Genomic DNA, 19,220 nt, shown 5'->3' with positions numbered 1-19,220 from the left:
GCCGCACTGAACTCACTGCAGGCTGAATAGTTACACACTCAGTCTGAGCACACAAAGGATTTTCACTGCACTTATGTTAAAAATCACTTTTGGCTAGCAGAAAAATTAGCACTTCAAAAGCAGTAATCGTCTGTCATCGTTAAACCAGAGCTAGATTCCCTCCCTCCCTCCTGGCCCAGAAGGCACCTAATACAGTAATTTTGTGAATTCATACACTGAGCCCCAAATTCTACTTTTATGTATTTAATGATCTGTAGTTGCATGACTTGGTAGCCGATGGTTCAGGCTCTGGCACGCAGAAAGGTGCTAGGCCCGGGTGATTGTTGGATATAGAAATGGACCTTCTGAGCAGCCGGCGAGAGGCCGTTCCTCTGTATTTAGCACTGCTGTGGCTGCCACCCCAATCCTATGCACCCCTGTGTTGCTCACCAATGATGCTGGCTACCGGAAAGGACCAAGAAACTTATGAGGATCGGAAAATACACACTGCAGCAAAATTTCTGTTTAACTAAGGTTATAATTGTGCTGGCAGCTTCAATGATGAAACAGCCTGTTAGTGCCAGAAGGAAGGGAGATACCCTTCCCTCTCATTTCTGTTTCTCCTTCCTCCTTTCTCCTGTTTGCAGACACACCCTCCCTTCCCTTGCTCTGGCTGGTGCTTGCAGGATCCTTTCATTGCTGGTTTGGTTCACTAACCCAGCAGAAAAACACTTCCGTTTTTTGGGTGGATTTGATTTCTGCTGGAGCGGTGAGACAATCTGTCTGACAGAAGAGCCTGACAACTCCTGGGACTGGCTGAGGACCAGAGAAAGACACTGGAGGTGGGAGCAGACCTCCATCCTCGGTGCTGGCGAACTGTTAAACTTGTTACTGAACGGTCTGGTTTCTTAGCTGAAGAGACGCTTCAGGGTGCTCAGCATGTTTAATCATCTATGTGAACAAGATAGGACAACAGCAGTCTAGTGCAGAAGGATTTTAAAGACTGAAACCTGTCGTCAGAGCAGTTCCTGCTACATATATGGCAAATGTGGAATAAGTTTGGTAGAGCATGAAAGTCTCTTTCTGAGCTTGTTCTGGGATTCCCCTGTTGCTGGTATACTTTAAATCGCGATTTCTTGAGGGGAGCTTCTCCAGGAGTCCTGCTCTGCTCCAGGGGCAGGCGGGTGGCGCAGGCCCACGGCGGGGCTGGGCGGTGGGACAGCTGGGGCCGTCACCCCGGCCGCGGTGTGTCGCCTGGCTGGCAAACCAGGGCTGACACGAGGCAGTCAGCACAGCATGCTTTATTACACGAAGGAAAGTTGGGAAATAAATAGAAAATTACACTTTTTTTTTTTTTTTTTTACTTCGTATAGATGACAGCTGTGAACCAATAAAGGCACATGAACGGTGCAAAAACGAAGGATGCCAGTACTGAGCTATCGGATAAGTAAAAGAAGGGACCAGAGGGGCGCCTTGCCGGCCGAAGTGCGGAGCGGGGACCCGCTTCTAACGCCGCTGGGCCACCGCTGGGCCACCGCCGCCCCGCACCCGCCGGCGGAGAGGCCCCGGCCCCGGCCCCCGCCCCGGCCCCGGCCCCGGCCCCGGCCCCGGGCCCGCCCGCCGCATGCGCAGGGCCGGGCCAGTTCCGCCCCCGCCCCCGCTCCCCTCATAGCGGCGCCGCCGGGACGTGGGGGAGCTGCCGCCGCCGCCCCGCTCCGCGCTGAGGGCCCTGACCAACGGCAGCCGCCGCCTGGGCCGAAGGTAAAGGAGGGCCCGGGGCCCGGGCCCCTTCCCACGCGGCCCTTTGTGCGTGGGGCCGGGGCGGCGGCAGCAGCGGCCTGCCCTCGGGGGTTGGGGTTGGGGTTGGGGGGGGGCGGTCATGGCGGAGCGGGGTGGGTGGCGGGGCCGGTGCCCACCCGGCTTCGCTGTGCCGGTTGCGGGGGCAGCGTTTGCCCCCGCTCCCGCCGGGGAGCCACGTCGTGTTCGTGCGGGGCGGCCGCTCCCCGCAGCCGGGATGTTGGGGGGGGGGGGGGGGGACGGGACGAGGGCGGCCTCCCTGAGGGTCTCTCGCCCGCGGCCGGAGAGCACAGCGAGCAAATCGGCGTCTGTGTGTCTGTCTGCACCCACGGGCCTTCCGCGGACTTGGGTTTGCGGGCGTCTTCTGACCTCTTCGCTCCCGCTGCGGGGTCACTGCGTGGGGCCCGTACTTCCCGGTCAGGGTCTGTGGGGACACCCGGACATTTGTAATAACTTTTTTTTTTTTTTTTTTCGGATGGGTTAAGTATTGCTTCAGGGGTGGAGTGGATGTGACGTGTCTTTGTGGGCGAGCGAGCCCTGCTTCAGGTCTGAAATGGAGGCAGCAGATTTCAGAGCTAAATACATAATGAGAGCAATTGCTCAGAGGCTAATTAGATAGGCATCAGAAGGGAAACACTGAGTTATTAGTGGAGAAAGTGTTTTGCAAAACAGTTGCTCAGCTCCCGATGTCTTAGCTTGACCTCCAGGAGGTTTTGTCCCAGATCTGCTTTAAAAATGAATTTTTGAGTTAGTAAGCTTTTAACTTCTGGAAGTGGAAACCAGTGTTTCAGTATAGGTGCTGGCTTTGTGGCCTGCTGTAATCTTTCCACGGGCCACAGTCAGAAAACGCTTGTGGTTGGCGCTGGTTTTGGTTTGGTTTGATTTTTTTTCCTTCCCCTGGTATTGGCGGCTGGTGCTCTCGGAGCCAGCAGTCACTACAGGCCGGCCAGAGTTGGGGATCAGCTGGATCCCGTGCTGCCTTCAGCTCCGACCAGGAGAGTGTGTTGGGAAGCTGGTCTTCTGCCAGCTGTGCCACCCAGGGTAGTTGGGGATCCTTCCCACCTGCAAGACTTCCTGCTGGCAGCCCCGGGGTGTCACGAGTGCTGCCTTTCCACGGGTCTCTGGCCAGTGGCCCGGCGCTTCCCTTTGCAGGCAGGATCTGTTGATGGACGCCAGCGGTCAGACTTCCCAGCCAAGGGTGCTGAGAAATGGGAAGAGGTCTGTCATCCTCAGGTTTTGTGGGTCACTAGTTGAGTGGTGGCTGTCCCTCTTGCCCAACCCTTTTCCTTTTGCTTTCGTAAATGCTTGTGCTCCTCCCAAGATGTGGCAATATGGAAATGATCAAAGAAAGTAATTCCAGTGTCAGTGTAGATTTTTAAGAGAGAAAAGGAGGTTATAATGACTCATGTTTCGTGGTAGTTGCTCCCCAGCACCTCAAGCCATTCCTGCTGAAACTCATGTTTATATTTTGAATAATGTTGCACAGAAGTCATGGACAAGTTCTTCCTGTAGCTACTGGTGGTCACTGACAGTGGCAATTGTTATTAAAAGGTCATATTTTTAAACTAAGCATAGTATTTTTTCAGATCTTGCTTTACCTTATGAGGTTTATTTGCTACAACTGCCTGTGCAGAAATTGAAAATGCTGTATGCAGAGTTACAGCTCACTGAATGCAGTTACAGCGGTGACAGTTATTCTGGCTATTTGGAAAACTGAAAATAGTAACTGGTGAGATAAGGGAGCTAGCTGGGCAGCTCCTTGGTAGCGTTGACAAACGTTTGAGTTTGTGAGCCCTGGGCTGGGGAGGAGAGGTGGGCAGGAGGGGATTGTAAAGTGGCAGGATAAGCTGCTGGAGTGTCCTCTTACGCCATCTGAGAACTAACATATGTTTAGCTTTGCTAATGCTTTTCTACAGAAAGCACCGTGCTTCTCTTTGTAAATTAGAGGAAGGCTGAGGTTGCCTCTCTGTGACAAACGTCACCAGTATTCGCATGGAGACTGGTCTGTGGAAGGAGAGCTAAAGCTGGCTGAGATGTATACACGCTGGGGTTTGTGATGTGGAAGCTGGTCCCTGGGACTGGGGAGCCCGCAGACCCTGTGCTGTGCTCCGCTGCTGTGCCAACGGCGGGGCTTGCCATCGGCAAAACGTTGCTTCTGTGCCCCGAAAAGAGGTGACTCCTTTGGGAACGCACTGTCCTTGGCCTGCCTTCTTGTCTTGCTGGTGTGCTGACTTTGAACGTGTGCCAGGGCTCGGACCAGCACCTGAGAACGTACTGGGGCTGCTGTAGGTTGGCAGTAGATGTTGAGGCTGATGCTGCGTGTGACGGGGCTGATGTTGGCAGCAGAATGCAGCGTCCGGGCACTGCTTAAGGGGTTTGCTGAGCTTGGGCTTGCGTATTTGCTGTTACCCATTTTGGATGTGCAGAAGTGCTTGATTGTTTCAGGCCAGTGCTGGATTGAAACAGAACTTTAAACTTTTAAAAAAATGTCTATGCTTCCAGGCTTCAGCTGTGTTGGGTTTAGTTGCAACATTTAAGTCAAAAATGTCAGTGGCAGTTAATTACTACAGCGTAACAGCCGCAGTCACATGTTCACAGTTTAGATCTCTGTCATGTTTAGGGTGAACTTTTTTGAAGTTTTAATTCTAGTTTGACATGATACTGGAGCTTTTGGGCACTCTGCTGAAGAGAAAAGCTGTTGATGAGCTTAGTGTGATACAAAGAGATGTCTATTGTGTTACTGCATTATCACATTAGGTATCAGTGTGGTTTGTGTGTGGTGTTGTTTCTTTTTTTAATCAACTTAATATCTGCACTTAGAGAAGCAGTAGCTCAAGAATTTATGCAGTGGTCACTTTTAGTCTGGAATTTTTGGTAAATGGCTGCACAAATAAGAGCCTGTGTTCTCTGGATGAGAAAATTAATCCCCAAATCAAAAGCTTTTAATAGAGCTGCCTCATTAACTGCGTTCTCAGGGCCTTCTATAACTTGCAAAACTATATCACATTTTGTTGTCTTCTGTTTCTGTTCCACACACCTCCCCCCTCACTTAATATGTTCCCATACATTGATGTGAAATGTTTTATGATTTTGAAATATTCTGCTGGCCTCAGTGACAATGTGAGCAAAGGAGCTCTGGAAAAATGAGATTTCCTGAAGCATCAGGTGCCCAGGACTAGCAGAGCTGGATGTCAGCATGGTGCCTGAGAAGATCATGTGAAGTGGATTTTTTCCCTGTGGTGCTTTTTTTGTTATATTACTTCCTGATAAGTTGTCACAGGGCTCTCCCAACATCACATGAGAGCCAGCCTGAAGTCTCTATGTGTTTTGAAACTCACCACTGACAGAATATTGCTGGTTTATGGTCTCACACTGCAATTAATATATTCCAAATGGACATGGGAAGTTAGTTCTCCTTAGTGGCTTCTTACTGGAATATCAGAACTGCTGAAAGTGTTTAGATACTTTGGGTAAGGGAGTGAAAGCTTCTGCAGTTGTATATAAAATACTGTCCCAGTTGGGAGGAGGAGTAGGAGGAGGGTGATTAGATTTTTCCTCTTAACCCTCATCAGTCATCACATCCAGGCCTCCTAAGGTCTGTCCTTGCCATATTTCATGTGAAATGTTTTTTTCTGTATAGGCTTTCTCATCAATGAGAGCTCAACTTTGACAATGCTGAGCATATTAAATCTTATTATGCAAAGGTTATTATTGATAATAGATTAAATGAGTAGTCTTAATGGAAATTATCTGTAGTGCTAAGACTTGCAGGTCACAGATCACTTATTTAACACTTTGTCTACTTTCTTCTTTTTTTATTTCTTTTAAGTTGTAATATTTGATGGCTAACCCTGTTGCTTGATTGCTTCCCTCCTTGTTTTTTTTTTTTTTTTTTTTTTTTCAGTCTTCCCGCTACCCAATTGAGACGACATCAAAATGTCTCTCTATCCTTCCCTGGAAGATCTGAAGGTGGACAAAGTTATTCAGGTATGGTGAGTCTGGTGATCATAAGATGAGTTTAAATTATAGTAATATATCTGATGATGTTTAATCCAGGGAAGGGGAGAATTTTGTAGGTGAGAGTTCATTTTGCCATCACACTCTAAAAGGGGAAAGACAAACAGTTAACTTTGTAGTTTGATATAATATAACTAAGCTTATTTTATCACGGTTTTATTTATTTTATATATTGATTTATAGTTATTTGTCTTTAATGTGTTGATATGTTTGGGTTGGGGTGGTTTTTTTTGAAGTATAGGTACTTAGTCTTAAGTAGACAAACATAATCAGTCTCATAATTCAGCTCTGATGTGATGAATTGGGGTTGACTGAATTAATAAACCTGCTGTGTCTCGCTCCTGATGTCCAAACCTGTGTCAGAAAGCTTTCATGGTCAGTTGGGCACAAAAAAAGAGCACTGGCTCTGTTAACGTAGTCTGGAATCACAGACTTGTCCTCTGGCTATTTCATGCTAGTGACTAGTTCTCTCAATACTTCCAAGACTATCACGTTTGTATAAAACCCTTTATGTGTAAGAATATTGGCAACTTTATTATTAGACAGGATGAGGATGAAAAAGAAAAAAAATCTGTGAAACAAAATAATGAAAAACATTTTAATGGATAAAATATCCATGGGAAATTTGACATGTAGTCTATGAGGGTTTTCCTTGCTTTTTTTTCAGCATATTGCCTATCTTCCATTTTTCTTTCCTAAACTTAAACTGGATTCCCTCCCAGTTTAAACAACAGCAGTGTCTTATACTGCATTTTAAGGTGGCTGCAACTTCTGTCTTTGTCCTTCTCACTGGAAATCAATCAAACTGTACAGAACAGCTTATTAACTCTCCTGTGCTGTGCCAGAGTGGAGTGCCTCAGTCTCACCTGTGTTTGTCAGTGTGAGGTGGGGCTCTTGAAGTTGTGGGTGCTGTGTTGGCGTTTCTCCCTGTTGTGTTTGCCCACCTCACCCCATTCTCCTTATCTTGCCAAAGTCCTTTATCTACAGTCAAGTAATGCTGGGAAAAAAAAAAAAAAAAAAAGAAAGAGTAGCCTGGAGCCAAGAATGTTCTCCTTCAGCCTTTTAACAACCAACTGCTAGAGTTTTTATATTGCAAATAATAATATTAAATGTGGTCTTTCTACTGCTTAACTTTTGTGACCACTGAATGAAACAGTGAGGAAATGGAAGTAAGCTATCTCTGTGCTGAGTCCTGTAAACCTTGAACTGTAGATCATGTTCTGTCATTTTATAGAGGAAGGACTCTTGTACATTGTCTTCCCTGTATACTCAGCAGGGCTTATGAACTTGGGCAGGGTGCCTTGTTTATGTGACTGTGCTTGTAGTCTATTGTGGCGTTTCGCAGCCAAGTAAGAGTAAAACCTGTAGAGGCTTCTATAAGGAGCAAAACAAATTTTTCTGTTAAGGCAGTTTTATAGTCCTTGGTGACACTGTAATCTCAAAGGTCAGTTTTCCAGAAATCAGTTCATACAGGACATCCTTGCTGTCATACTTAGAAATTACTGTCCACTCAGAGTTTAAATTAGGATTTCACGAAATTGTTCTACTACTTGATGAGTGGTATGTCAAGCAAGACAACCTTTGAGAAAATTCATGTGGATGTGGGAGAGAAGGGAGGTAGAGCCAAGAGCATTTGGTTACAGATCCCCAGTGGAGAGGCTTGGGTGTTCTTGTCGCCATCGTCAGTGGGGAAGATGCTCTTCAGCAGTTTCATGACAGCATCTCACTCCTACCAGCCTTGGTAGGAACTAGGGGGTAGTAAGCTGTGTGCTGAGTGTAGCTGTGAGGGAGGGGAGGTAAATACTGTTGTTGCTGAATATTATTTCAAGAGTAAGACATTCCATTTTCTCTGATATTATTAATAGAATGGTTTGGGCTTGGAAGGGACCTTTTAAAGATCATCTAGTCCGACCACCCTGCAACAAGCAGGGACCTCTTCAACTAGATCAGGTTGCTCAGAGCCCCGTCCAATCTGGCCTTGAACGCTTCCAGGGAGGGGGCAGCCACAATGTCTCTGGGCAATCTGTTCCAATGTTTCATCACCCCTATCATAAAAAAAAAAAAAAATCTCTTCCTTATATCTAGTCTGAATCTACCCTCTTTTAGTTTAAAACCATTACCCTTTGTCCTACTGCAACAGGCACTTCTAAAAAGTCTGTTTGCCATCTTTCTTCTAGGCCCCATTTAAGAACTGAAAGGCTACAACAAGGTTTCCCCAGAGCCGCCTTGTCTCTAGGCTGAACCCCATGTCTCTCAGCCTGTCCTCATAGGAGAGGTGCCCCAGCCCCTTGTGCCCCTCCTCTGGACCCGCTTGAGCAAGTCCATGTCTTTATGTTGGGGGCCTCAGAGCTGGACCCAGCACTGCAGGTGGGGTCTCACCAGAGCAGAGAAGAGGGGCAGAAACACCTCCACAGCAAGTGGCAAAGGCTAAATTTTTTGCCTTCCAAAAAGTGCATTATAAAATTACTGTCTCTTTAAATGTATCTGAGAACTCTTGGGAGAAAAGGGGGCAGAGTACTGAAAGGCAAAGTCTGTATCCACAGCACGTGAGTGAGATTAAAATGACTGCTGGTTAAAACAGACTTGTTACATTAAATATTTTAACTTGTTCTTTTTGTCCAGCATTTGAGTTGGAGGTTGTTCTTCTAAATACATCTAATCGATAAATAATGAGTCATTCTTGGTCTGAAACTTTTTTCTAAAAACAACATCCTGGAAAGTACAGGAATATGAAGTCTTCTATTTTTAAGCATGATTTCCTTAAAAACATTAAGTAACTTGACCGTCATGTTGTGGTAGATGATTTATGTGTCCTGCTTAGCATAATGTTTCACTGTGCATTTAGTAATTTCCCGCCCATCTTTGATATTCAACTTCAGGAAAGCCAATGGGATAGCTATTTCATCACACTTAACAGGCCTCTGTAAGGCAGTGGTTTTTTTCACTGGTCGTGATTACACAAGGCCAAAAGCTGAGGTATCGAGAAGGAAGGAAACTGGCTTACTTTCCTATGGCCTCTGGCATTTGTGAGTTGGTAAGCAATATAGAAGTTAAGCTTAGTGTGTTCACTGCAGTGTCAGCTTCTGTAGAAAAATCATCTTAGAAGGTCCGTTTCTTTCGGAAGGTATTAAACGAGTAGCATTGGATTCTGTGGAACTGCCATAGTCCCTTTCAGGCTGCTAGAACTCATGAATGACGTCTGTAAGTGGTGAAGAGGTAAAACTGCTGCTATCCAGTTGGAAAAAGTAATTACAAAACACTCTGCCAAAGTTCATACCTTAAAACTCCAAGTTATAAAGCTTTGACAGCCTTTGAATGTGTCTTTTAAGGCTCTTTAACTTGCTTGATGAGAAGAACAGAACAGGCCGATAGTAAAGCCTTTCTGCATTACAACTGTAGCCTTGTCTCTGAGGAAGATACAGGTTGATGTACTGAAGTAGTTTAATACTATTACAGCATACTGATTGAAGTTAGTTATTTCAAAGAAAAAAATTGACTTCAGAATTTCAAGATTAATAGTAACTAGCGTGTACAAGAAAAAAAAAATTGTTTCCTGCATGCATAATAGAGATTTCATAGATTATTTTTTTTTCTTGTACAAGATAACGTATGTGATTTTCTTTGTTTTTAGGCTCAGACTGCCTTTTCTTCAAACCCAGCTAATCCAGCAATCTTGTCTGAAGCTTCTGCTCCTATTCCTCATGATGGAGGTAAGCTCATGTACTTTATAGTACCCCGATGTTGTGAAAAGCAGTTATGAAATCCTGAAGTTAGCAGTACAGTCAAAAATACCTATAAATATGTAACCCTGTTTACAAAGAGTGGGACTGTGCCTTTTGGAAATGCCAACACCCACCTTGGGAAGGTGCCATATGAGTCAAAAAAACAGCATTTGCTTATAAAAGGAAGTTGTGGCAAACACTAACGCTTCTCTTAATTTTTTTGAAACCTTTTCCGAGTGAGCCTAACATAACAAGATTTGATGCTGGTACTATTTCAGCTCTTTTTGACTTTTACCTCAAACATTTAGTTGTCCTTATTTATAACATGTATATTTGTAAGCTTCAGAGGGCATCATGAGTCCGAGTGTCTTTCCTCTCCAGATGAGCTTGCTTAGGAACAAACACAAATCTCTGTCAACAGGGAAGTGCTCTGGAAGGTGGTGGAACTTAGTCTTCTCATGCTATCAACATAAAGCTTCTGCCAGATTTTGGGATGAAATGTCTGGTGGGAAATCCATCAGACCTAAGGCTGAATGACTTGTACCCATTTCTTCTCCTTTTCTCCCATGCCCGTGTACATCCATGAAGGTGCGCAGGTATGTTTGAGGTCAGAGATCTGGATTAGTGAGTCATGCCTGGTCTCAAAGGCCTAAAGTCTCTAACCAGCACGACCAGCAACGGTGCTGGAACAGCTGTCAGAATGATGGTGGAACACTTTAAAGCTTGGTGGATGTAACTTGTCTACAGTTCTCTTCTTGGCACTGGTGTGTCTAAGATGACTTGAAGGAAGGAGTCTCTTGGTTCACCAGAGAGCTGCCTCTTGTCGATCCTTTCTGGAATAGATACTTACCTGGCCTAAGCTCACCAGACCAGACCTGAGTTTGTTTCAGCAGTCCCTTCTTGGCAGCATTCTTTCTGTTGTCCAGGGTTTGAATTCTCCGGCTGTTTTTGTGCCCGCTGACCAAGTGACATCATTTTGACATCTGCTTGTATGTGAATTTCCAGGAGCTGTGTGTGGCTGAAGTGTGACTAATCACTAGATGTATCCCAAATGAAGGGAGGCTTACACCATCTATAGGATGTGCCAAACCTGCAGGAAATCCATCTGCTCTGGCGGAGGCAGGAGAATACGCAACATCAAGAGCTTTTGGATGTGTTTTGCTGTTTGGAGGTCTCTGTTTTGAATGAGAATGTAATACAGCCAGCAAAGATGCGTCCTGTGTTGTGATCTTGGATGAAGAACAAAAGAGAGAAATCAAGTAGCTGCAGAAGTTTTGTGCGGTGTTAATTGTGTGTGATCCTAGGGGCTTGAAAACGCAAGCAAAAATAGAAGAAATATTCATTAACGGCTTGTTAATCAATATTGGTCAAACTACAGGCTGATAGATCAATCTGGAAACAAGATCAGACAGCTCTCACGTGAAGCAGCACGCAAACGTGACCACTGAAAGTATTAAGGAGCAAAAAAAAAAATCTCTTGTTTATACTGGAATTCACCTTGCAGTGGCCTTTGTTCCTTCCCAGAAAAGTTATTTTCCATTTCTGGTGAAATGTGGATTCTTGTAATAGCTGGTTTTATACGTGTACCCATAAATGAACACTAGAAGCCTGAGTTTTGTGAGCTGGGGAGCCTACTTGTTTCCAAGGCTCTCCCTTGCACCACCTTGCTTTCCAAGCAGCTTTTTCTGTCCCCACTGATTTGGTTGAATGCCGGGTGGACTCCTCATAACTGCCACTTGTTAAATGGCACCAGTTAGTTATCTGGGGAATATCAAGAGCAGTAGCAAGCTTATTTCCAGAGTGGTTTGACTCGAGACCTGACAAGTCTGTCGGTTTAACTTCCTTTCCTCCCACTCCCTGCACCCTGCTCCTTTTGAGTGGAGAGGAATCTCCTGCTGTGGGTATTTTAAGGGCTGTGTTTTCTCTTGTCGGGAAGCATGTCTAAAACCAAATCATTTTGAAGCCATGAGAAAATGACAGCTACTTTCTTATGAAGACTCTTAAAGCAGACTGTGCTGTGGATCTTGCAGCCAGGCGGCTGTTTTCTGCAGAAACCTTACCGTGCCTGGGATCTGGAACGTCCTTGGCATGTCCTTCCACCTCTCTTGGTGGAAGCTTGTGCTGTGTGTGTGTGCGTTTTCTCTCCCACATATCTGGCTTGGGGGTGGGAGGGGGAGTAGGTCCCCACTAATTGCCCAAAAGCTTTGGAGGAAGGTCGTATCGTAATGGATGGCAGCACAGCATTGATTTTGGACCTTATCACCGTGTACCTAATGCTGCTTGTGCTGTAAAGGATAAATGGAGTGACTGAAACTAAAAGTTCTCTATAAGCTCTTTCGTGATGAAGTGCTGCTTGTCTAGTTACTTTTCTAAACTGGCTAGAGTAACAGTCCTGATTCAGGTGGGTCTTCCATCATAATTTTCAAATACGTTGTTATAGCAGAGGATTTGTTGAAGTACTTATACACGTGAAAGCAGTGACTGCTTGTTCTGTTAAACCAACCATTGTATTGATGGGGGTTTTTATTGTTTTGTTTTTTTCTCCTGTAGGCTTATACCCCCGATTGTATCCAGAACTTTCTCAGTACATGGGCCTGAGCCTCAGTGAGGAAGAGGTGCAGAGAAACTTCCCAGTGGCAGCAACTGCTCAGCCACAGGATGTAGGTACCAGTCGAGCATGTTTTGGAAAGCAAAAGCGTAGAGACGGAATGTATATGTAGCATTCAAGAAAGTGGACTACTATTTGTCCTGTACTTGACTGATAAATGAATTGTTTTAAGTAACACTGCCTATTTTAATCTGGTCTTAAACTGAGCAGTATATTTCCAGTGTTGGGGTGGGGAAGAGCTGGTGGTGTGACTTAGTTTGTGTGTTTGTTTTTTTTTAAATATCATGTCATATAAACTGACATATAGCTATTTTAAAAAGTTGAAACTAAGTTGTCTGGCTATTTTGTTTTAATCAGCAACTGGTAACACGACCTTCTACTAATTACATGGTAGCTCCAGTGACTGGAAATGATATTGGAATTCGCAGAGCAGAAATTAAACAAGGCATCCGGGAAGCAATTTTATGTAAAGATCAAGATGGCAAAATTGGACTTCGCCTTAAGTCAGTTGACAATGTAAGTACAGAAGCTTGCATTTGCCTGTAGAGATCTTACTGCTGGATTAAATTAGTAGTGAAGCTAGTATATGATCACAAAATTGTCTTCTGTATAATAGTGGCTTATCCATTATCAGAATTAAAAAATCCTTCATTAGAGCCGTAACTAGATTTCCATCTCTCCAGACTAGGATCTAAACTTAGTCACGATTTTCTTCAGTGTGTTTTATAACACCTGAAAAGTACTCGTTAATTTTTTTCACTTTAGAGCAGGAAATTCACGTTGCAGAGCTGCTGTGATACTTGTTAGCAGTTCAGCACTCCTTGTCTCTATCTTTGTGAAAATGCTGGGCAGTATGTGAAGTTCAGCAGTGTGGGGAGAGCTGCCCTGCCTTAGAAGTAGCTCCTCTTTTATAGATTCTTGTAGTGTGTTGCTGGTGAGAACAGTAAGGACAGTGAGGGTGTCATCTTACCTATATGTAAAGAATAATTTCAGAGTAGGCTATTTCGAGTTTCCTTTAACATGAACATAGCTGCAAGGTGATCTTTAAGCCTCCTCTGGAGCTTCTCAGTTTCAGTATCTTTTGATTATCAACATAGGAAATACTACTCTGTGTATTTGGGTTTGTTTTGTTTTCCCTTGGCAAGGCCATTTACTATGAATGTTAAAAAAAAAAAAAAATTATACTCAAGGTTTCATAATAGGGCTAAAGTGCTTTTATTCCTTTTTTTTCTTTTTTTGAAAATCCCATTTACACCCACCTCTCCCAAGGTATTAAGATAATATCTACAGTTTGCCTTGATATGTCTTTATTTTTTAGGGATACTTTGACTAGAAATAGAGTTTTTTACCTCCTGTTTGTTTTCTTTTTTGTTGTTTGTTTGGTGGTTTTGTTGTTTTTTTTTGTTTGTTTGTTTGTTTTTTTACCTAGGGTGCTAGCAAGTCACAATCAGTAAACAGTTGAAAACTAACTGGGTTGTGAAAGAAGGAAAAAATCTGCCATAGGGTTCCTAGCATTGCTGATTGATTTCTCCAGCCATATATAGACTCTGATGTCTGACAAAGGAATTAATAGTTAAATGCACAAGGAGATATGCAAATTTACCACTAGTCTGTCTTGCTCCAGTTGTTTAGATATCTTGTTAAAGCACAATAGTATTTACCCCTTCAAGGAATCAAGGAAGGTTTAAATGTTATGCTTGAATCCTTTTTTTTTTTTTTTTTTTTTTTGTCTAGAGATCTAGACAGAGCTGACTTGCCCATTTCTGAACTTTATTCTAGCATTAATTATCTGTCGGTCTCTTAAAGACACGTAGAAACAGAATGAAATTTGAAAAACTTCTCTTAAGGAGAGATAATAGCGAGTCTTTCTGTCTATTTGGTAGTAGAGAATGGGAAACTTCAAAGGGCAGTGTTCTGTTACTGGTCTACATCTTTAAGAAAACATTCTCTTTTTGTTTGTGTGCTTTGGTGTTTTATTTTTTTCCCCTTTTTTCTCTTTTGTAGGGTATATTTGTCCAGTTAGTTCAGGCAAACTCTCCAGCATCCCTTGCTGGTCTGCGGTTTGGGGACCAACTTCTGCAGATCAATGGTGAAAACTGTGCAGGATGGAGTTCTGATAAAGCTCATAAAGTTCTGAAACAGGCTTCTGGAGAAAGGATTTCGATGATCATTCGGGACAGGTAAAGTCAGCTGCAGATCCGGATTGTCATTATGCATCTCAGAGTAGTTCTGTGGGCTTTGGGTCTCCCCTGGCTTGAGCAGGACTTCAGGCATAACAAAATCTATTTGTCCGTGTACTTCAATAGTAAAGATCCTCAGAAATGTTCCCTTTTATGAGGAACAGTCAAAAGAGTTGTTAACTTGTAAACCTCCAGTGCATACTTGGCTGGGTGTGATGAGGCATAACACTTTTCAAGGTAAACTGATGAGTGATAGCATAAGTTACATTTAAACTTGGACTTCAAGAGTTCTGTGCTTACTTTGGGCTCGACTTTTGCTTATGTTAATTGAAAAAGCAATAAAAGATGGTACCAATGTATTTGCTGTATTAATGAATACACTGGCATTTTGATGTAGCGTGATAGCTTTCTTGTGATCTCTGCTTACACATGAATTAATGCCAGTGTCACTGAAAGTATGCTTGATGAACCAGCACCAGTTTTTATTTGTGTTAAATAATGAGCTTGTAGCTAGTTGTATGTAGTAGTAATAGGTCAGATTCAACAGAAGGTCCGTAGGCTGTGAGAAGACAGATGATGTGACTAGATAGACATCTCCAAAGCTTTTTTTCAGTGTTCATTCTTATTTAAGAACAAAGTCTGACCCAGTGGAGGGCATGCTGCTTCTGGCAGGGCAGGTACCTCTAACGTGTCTCGAATCAAACCGAGGTGGTAGCAGATTCCCTGCTCTGCCTACCACCCCTGTGCCCAACTCCCCACCCCCTTCCTGGATTTACTAGCTTTTTAAAACACCATTTAAAGGTTTAGTGACTGTAAAGCAGTAGAAGTGTTGAGGAAAGCCTTGTGCTCCGGAATCCTGTGGTCTACCTACAGTTGTTAAAACTGCCTGTGCTGTTTTATCTACCTTGTAACATTTGTAGAGAAAACTGAATTTTTAATGGCCATTTGTGTGTGTGTTTGGTGGTTGTGGTGGATGGGTGGGTGTGCTTGCATTATTATTAATCCAGGTAGTAAAATGCCTGTAGAACAGGGAAAACATGTAAGGTTTCTAAACAAGTATATGTTCATATAACAAAATTAAGTTAAACCCAACTACTTTTCATTATAGTTGATGTATGAGTCTTTTGGAGTACAATTACTTTTTGTAAATCAAAGGTGCTGAAATAATACGTGCTTCTTTCTGTGGTTTAGCAGACTGAAAACATGGTTTTGCATTTTAAATGTCTTCTGTAGGCCTTTTGAAAGAATCATTACTATGCATAAGGACAGCACAGGGCATGTTGGTTTCATATTCAAGAATGGAAAAATAACCTCAATAGTGAAAGACAGTTCTGCTGCAAGAAATGGACTTCTTACAGAGCACAACATCTGTGAAATTAATGGCCAGAATGTAATTGGATTGAAGGTAAGATAAGTACTGTGTGGTGGGTGTGGATAGCTGTGACCTTTTTGTGACAAGAGTCACTGTTTTGGAGAGGGAAAAGGACTGTGATGCCATGTTTTAATGTTCATAAAATAAGAAAGTCATTAGAGGTAACTTAGCTTGTACATGAGACATGTCTGTCTTGAGGCTTCTTTACAGTTTTGTATCTATAGGTAGGGCAACTCCTTTTCTTCCCCTCTGCCTAACTAGGCTGATCCTCAGTTCTTACCCTTTGTCTAACTGTTGGCAAAACAAAAAAATAAGCTGCTTCCTGCCAGCCTGCCTCAAATCACAGTAGGAATTCTGCGTCCAGTGTCTGTATCCCTTCTCTAGTCCTTGCAAGTGAGAACCAAACGTCTCTGAAGTGGTATTGCTGCTTCAGGCGTTTGCCTGGAAGGTTAAATACTCCAAGCCAAGGGGTTGTGGGTCTCTTAAGCTGCATGAAATGTGTCTAGAAAAAGCTTCTGAACTGCTGCTTTATTAGTCAGCTTGAGTAATGTTGCTCATATGACTTCTTGTTTTATAACAGGACCCTCAGATTGCAGACATCTTGGCAACAGCTGGAAATGTCGTGACCATTACTGTCATGCCTTCTAGTATTTATGAGTATATAATAAAGAGGTGGGTAATAAACAAAGCAGCCGTGGTGTTAATTATAATCAAATTGACAGTGACTGGTTTTTGTAGGTTGGTTAAAATGTACTCACAGTGAGACCCAATAACAAATTTAATAAGAAAGGCTAGAGAGGAGGGGGGAGAAGCCTGAAAAATTGCTTAATCGGATGTTTTAACCAAAACACCCTGGTCTGGTTCTGTTCTTAAACTATTGATACGTTAGTGAAGCTCCTTTTGCCTTTTCTCCCAAAAAACCCTGTTCTAAACAGCGTCTGACTAAACTTCAGTTCCAGAGAACTTTCAAGTACACAAGTGTTTGTTACCTCGTAACCAAAGCGCACCTAATTTTGGTGACATAAACATGATTCTTGGCAGGATACAGGATTTCTTCTAATCCTTTGGCAGCAGTGGCTTTCTACAGCTAAATCTCTCCTGCAAAAATACGAAGTTGCTAGAAACTAATAATGCTTCAGGTGTAACGGAGTCGCTTTTTTGCTTGTCCCCTCCACGTGGTATGCTCCTACAGAACAGCCTCACGGCCACCTTGCCCCCCGCGCTCCTTCCCTGGGACTGGGGCCGTGGCTCTGCTTGCACGTGTGCTCACGCCCGGAAAGGTGCTGGTAACACAGCTCAGTTCCTGATAAAAACACTGAGCGTTGTGGGCTCCTCTTCTGTGCGTGCAGGCTGGGGCAGCTTCCTGCAGCAGTGTATTTGCTGAGTGAAAGGCCAACTTCTCAACTGCATTCAAGGGCTAGCCGTGACAGAGATGCAGCGATCAGAAGATTTTAGTGGTCTCCTACAGTTGTCTGTCTTACAAAACTGAACTCCTTTTCCTTCTCTTTAGGATGGCAACTAGCATTATGAAAAGCCTGATGGACCACTCTGTTCCCGAAGTCTAGACTTGCATCGTGTATGTGTGTACATATCGATAATGATGATTCCGCTATTACACTCAGTGATTTCTTTCTTCTGCACATGAGCCTTTCCGGAGGCTAAGAGAAGATATGCTGCATCAAGCATTTGCATCTATAATGGCTGGGAATGTTACAGTTCAACATATCTTGTTTCTTCACAAACTGTAAAACTTGTAGCCTTATATGCTTGACAAATGTGAAATTCCAGTTGTGTTATGACTTCTTCTCGTAGGTCTTTAGTTTCCTACTACTATAAGCCATTGCAACTAAAGGAACCAGATATCACTTGCAAAGTTACGTGTCGTTACCTAGGACAACACGGTGCTTTGTATGTCTTAAGACAAATGAGTATTTTTACCGCTTTTCTGCTTGCAAGAGTAGATTTGAAATAGCAGATTAGATGTATGGCTAGTACTAGTTAACTTCTTGTTCTAGTAAATACTGTTTACACAAGAATGCCAGCTAAGCTTGAATATAGCTGAAGGCATCATTCAGTAAGTAAGCGTCTTAAATAAAAGTAGTGTACAGATACTCAAATCTTTTTATTACTTGTTATACAAACTGTAACTAATATGCTTCTCTCTCGCCTTAACCATGTTCGTAAGGATTTGGAAATCACCAAATAAATGACTGAAACTTAAGAGACTCTGTGTGTGCATACTTAAGGTGAGCAGACACACTTATTTTGTTGAAGTCCGTCTCCACCAACAACAAAGACAAGATAGGAAATAGTTGAAAATATTTTTCTAAATAAACTTCCCGTGTACAGTGCTGACGTTTTTTAAAAGGGTAGGACTGGGATACTTAAGACAAAATATGCTGAACTTTATTTTTTCTCAGCCTTTCAGCTTGAATAGCAGCCTGGTTGCTCTACGAGACATACAATTTGTATAGCTGTAATTTAATTTTAAAGGCGTTTGTGGCTTGCTGGGTGTGCAGGCTCTGGCTGGGATGGAGTTAACTTTCTTGCTAACAGGGTGCTGTGTTTGCCAGGGGGGTGTGGCTGCAACTTGATGACACACCCACCTTTTGGCTGTTGCTGAGCAGTGCTGGCACAGTGCCAAGGCCTTTCCTGCTTCTTGCCCTGTCCCCTGCTCCAAGGGAACGGGCTGGGGGTGGCCAAGAGGCTGAGAGGGAACCTCGCTGGCTCTGCTGACCCAAATTGACCAAAGAAAAATTCTGTACCATTTGACATCATGCCAAGCAATAATTTACCAGGAGTCTTTCCAAAGTGGTTGTTGCTTGGAGACTGGCTGGGCATCAGTCTGCTGGTGGGAGGTGGTGAGGGATTGCCTTTGCATCGTGCTTTTTTTTTTTTTTTTTTTCCCTTCACTTAGTAAATTATCTTTATTGCAACCCACAAATTTTCCTAGCTTTTTCCCTTCCAATTCTCTTACTGACCCACCCCACAGCAGGATGGGTGAGAAACCTGGGGGGAGAGGGGGAAATGTGCAGCTGCTGCTTGGGGTCAACCCACCACACTAGGTCCTAGGCATGCTCGGTTGAGACTATCAAGTGATCTGAAGTTAAATACCAGTTTTGGTAAGTGATTTCATTTTTTTTTTAATGCTCTGTTGCAGGTTTCAGCTATGAACAGCTTTAGTATAGGTATTATTTGTTGTAAAATGGGTGTGGAGGATCAGTTTAGCTATTCTTTTAGAACTAACTTGCATCCAGAATTAGTCGGGGGATGGTGGTAATCTTAATTATTTACCTGCTTGTCAATTCAAATGAAATAATACCTCAAAAGATAACTGCAGGAGCTCACCCCAAAAAGAAAAGCACACCGTTCATAGCTTGGCACCCTGCAATACTCTCAGGGGCCAGGCCCTTATTAGCACGTGGAGCGCGTGGTCGCTTTTCCATCTTCTAGGAAAAATAGTGATGGGGGCAGGGTTGGGAACTGGGGTTGTGGGTCTGAACTGCAGCCCTGCTTTTCTTCCTGGGAGCGCTGTTAAATTTAGC

At 43.5% G+C, this 19,220-nt stretch overlaps 1 protein-coding gene across 1 annotated transcript; it reads left to right on the top strand.

The window, feature by feature from the left end:
* Nucleotides 1-1,622: 1,622 nt before the first annotated feature.
* On the top strand, nucleotides 1,623-17,896 carry LOC104368654 (syndecan binding protein). Its single transcript, XM_042786032.1, has 9 exons — nucleotides 1,623-1,740; nucleotides 5,681-5,763; nucleotides 9,425-9,503; nucleotides 12,066-12,175; nucleotides 12,481-12,639; nucleotides 14,128-14,303; nucleotides 15,537-15,708; nucleotides 16,256-16,347; nucleotides 17,186-17,896. The coding sequence occupies exons 2-9, from the start codon at nucleotides 5,713-5,715 to the stop codon at nucleotides 17,238-17,240; spliced, it is 894 nt and encodes a 297-aa protein (XP_042641966.1). The 5' UTR covers nucleotides 1,623-1,740; nucleotides 5,681-5,712; the 3' UTR covers nucleotides 17,241-17,896.
* The last annotated feature ends 1,324 nt before the right edge of the window (nucleotides 17,897-19,220 follow it).

This window comes from Tyto alba, unplaced genomic scaffold (assembly GCF_018691265.1).
Source record: "Tyto alba isolate M040663 unplaced genomic scaffold, T.alba_DEE_v4.0 Super-Scaffold_9, whole genome shotgun sequence".
NCBI lineage: Eukaryota > Metazoa > Chordata > Aves > Strigiformes > Tytonidae > Tyto > Tyto alba.
This window is presented reverse-complemented; position numbering and strand designations above follow the sequence as displayed.

Bases quoted from the DNA above. Each gene is read 5' to 3' on its own strand.
- LOC104368654 (XM_042786032.1), top strand. From the start codon at position 5,713: ATGTCTCTCTATCCTTCCCTGGAAGATCTGAAGGTGGACAAAGTTATT. The intron at 5,764-9,424 runs GTATGGTGAGTC...CTTTGTTTTTAG, and splicing joins AGGTGGACAAAGTTATTCAG to GCTCAGACTGCCTTTTCTTC. The intron at 16,348-17,185 runs GTGGGTAATAAA...CCTTCTCTTTAG, and splicing joins TATGAGTATATAATAAAGAG to GATGGCAACTAGCATTATGA.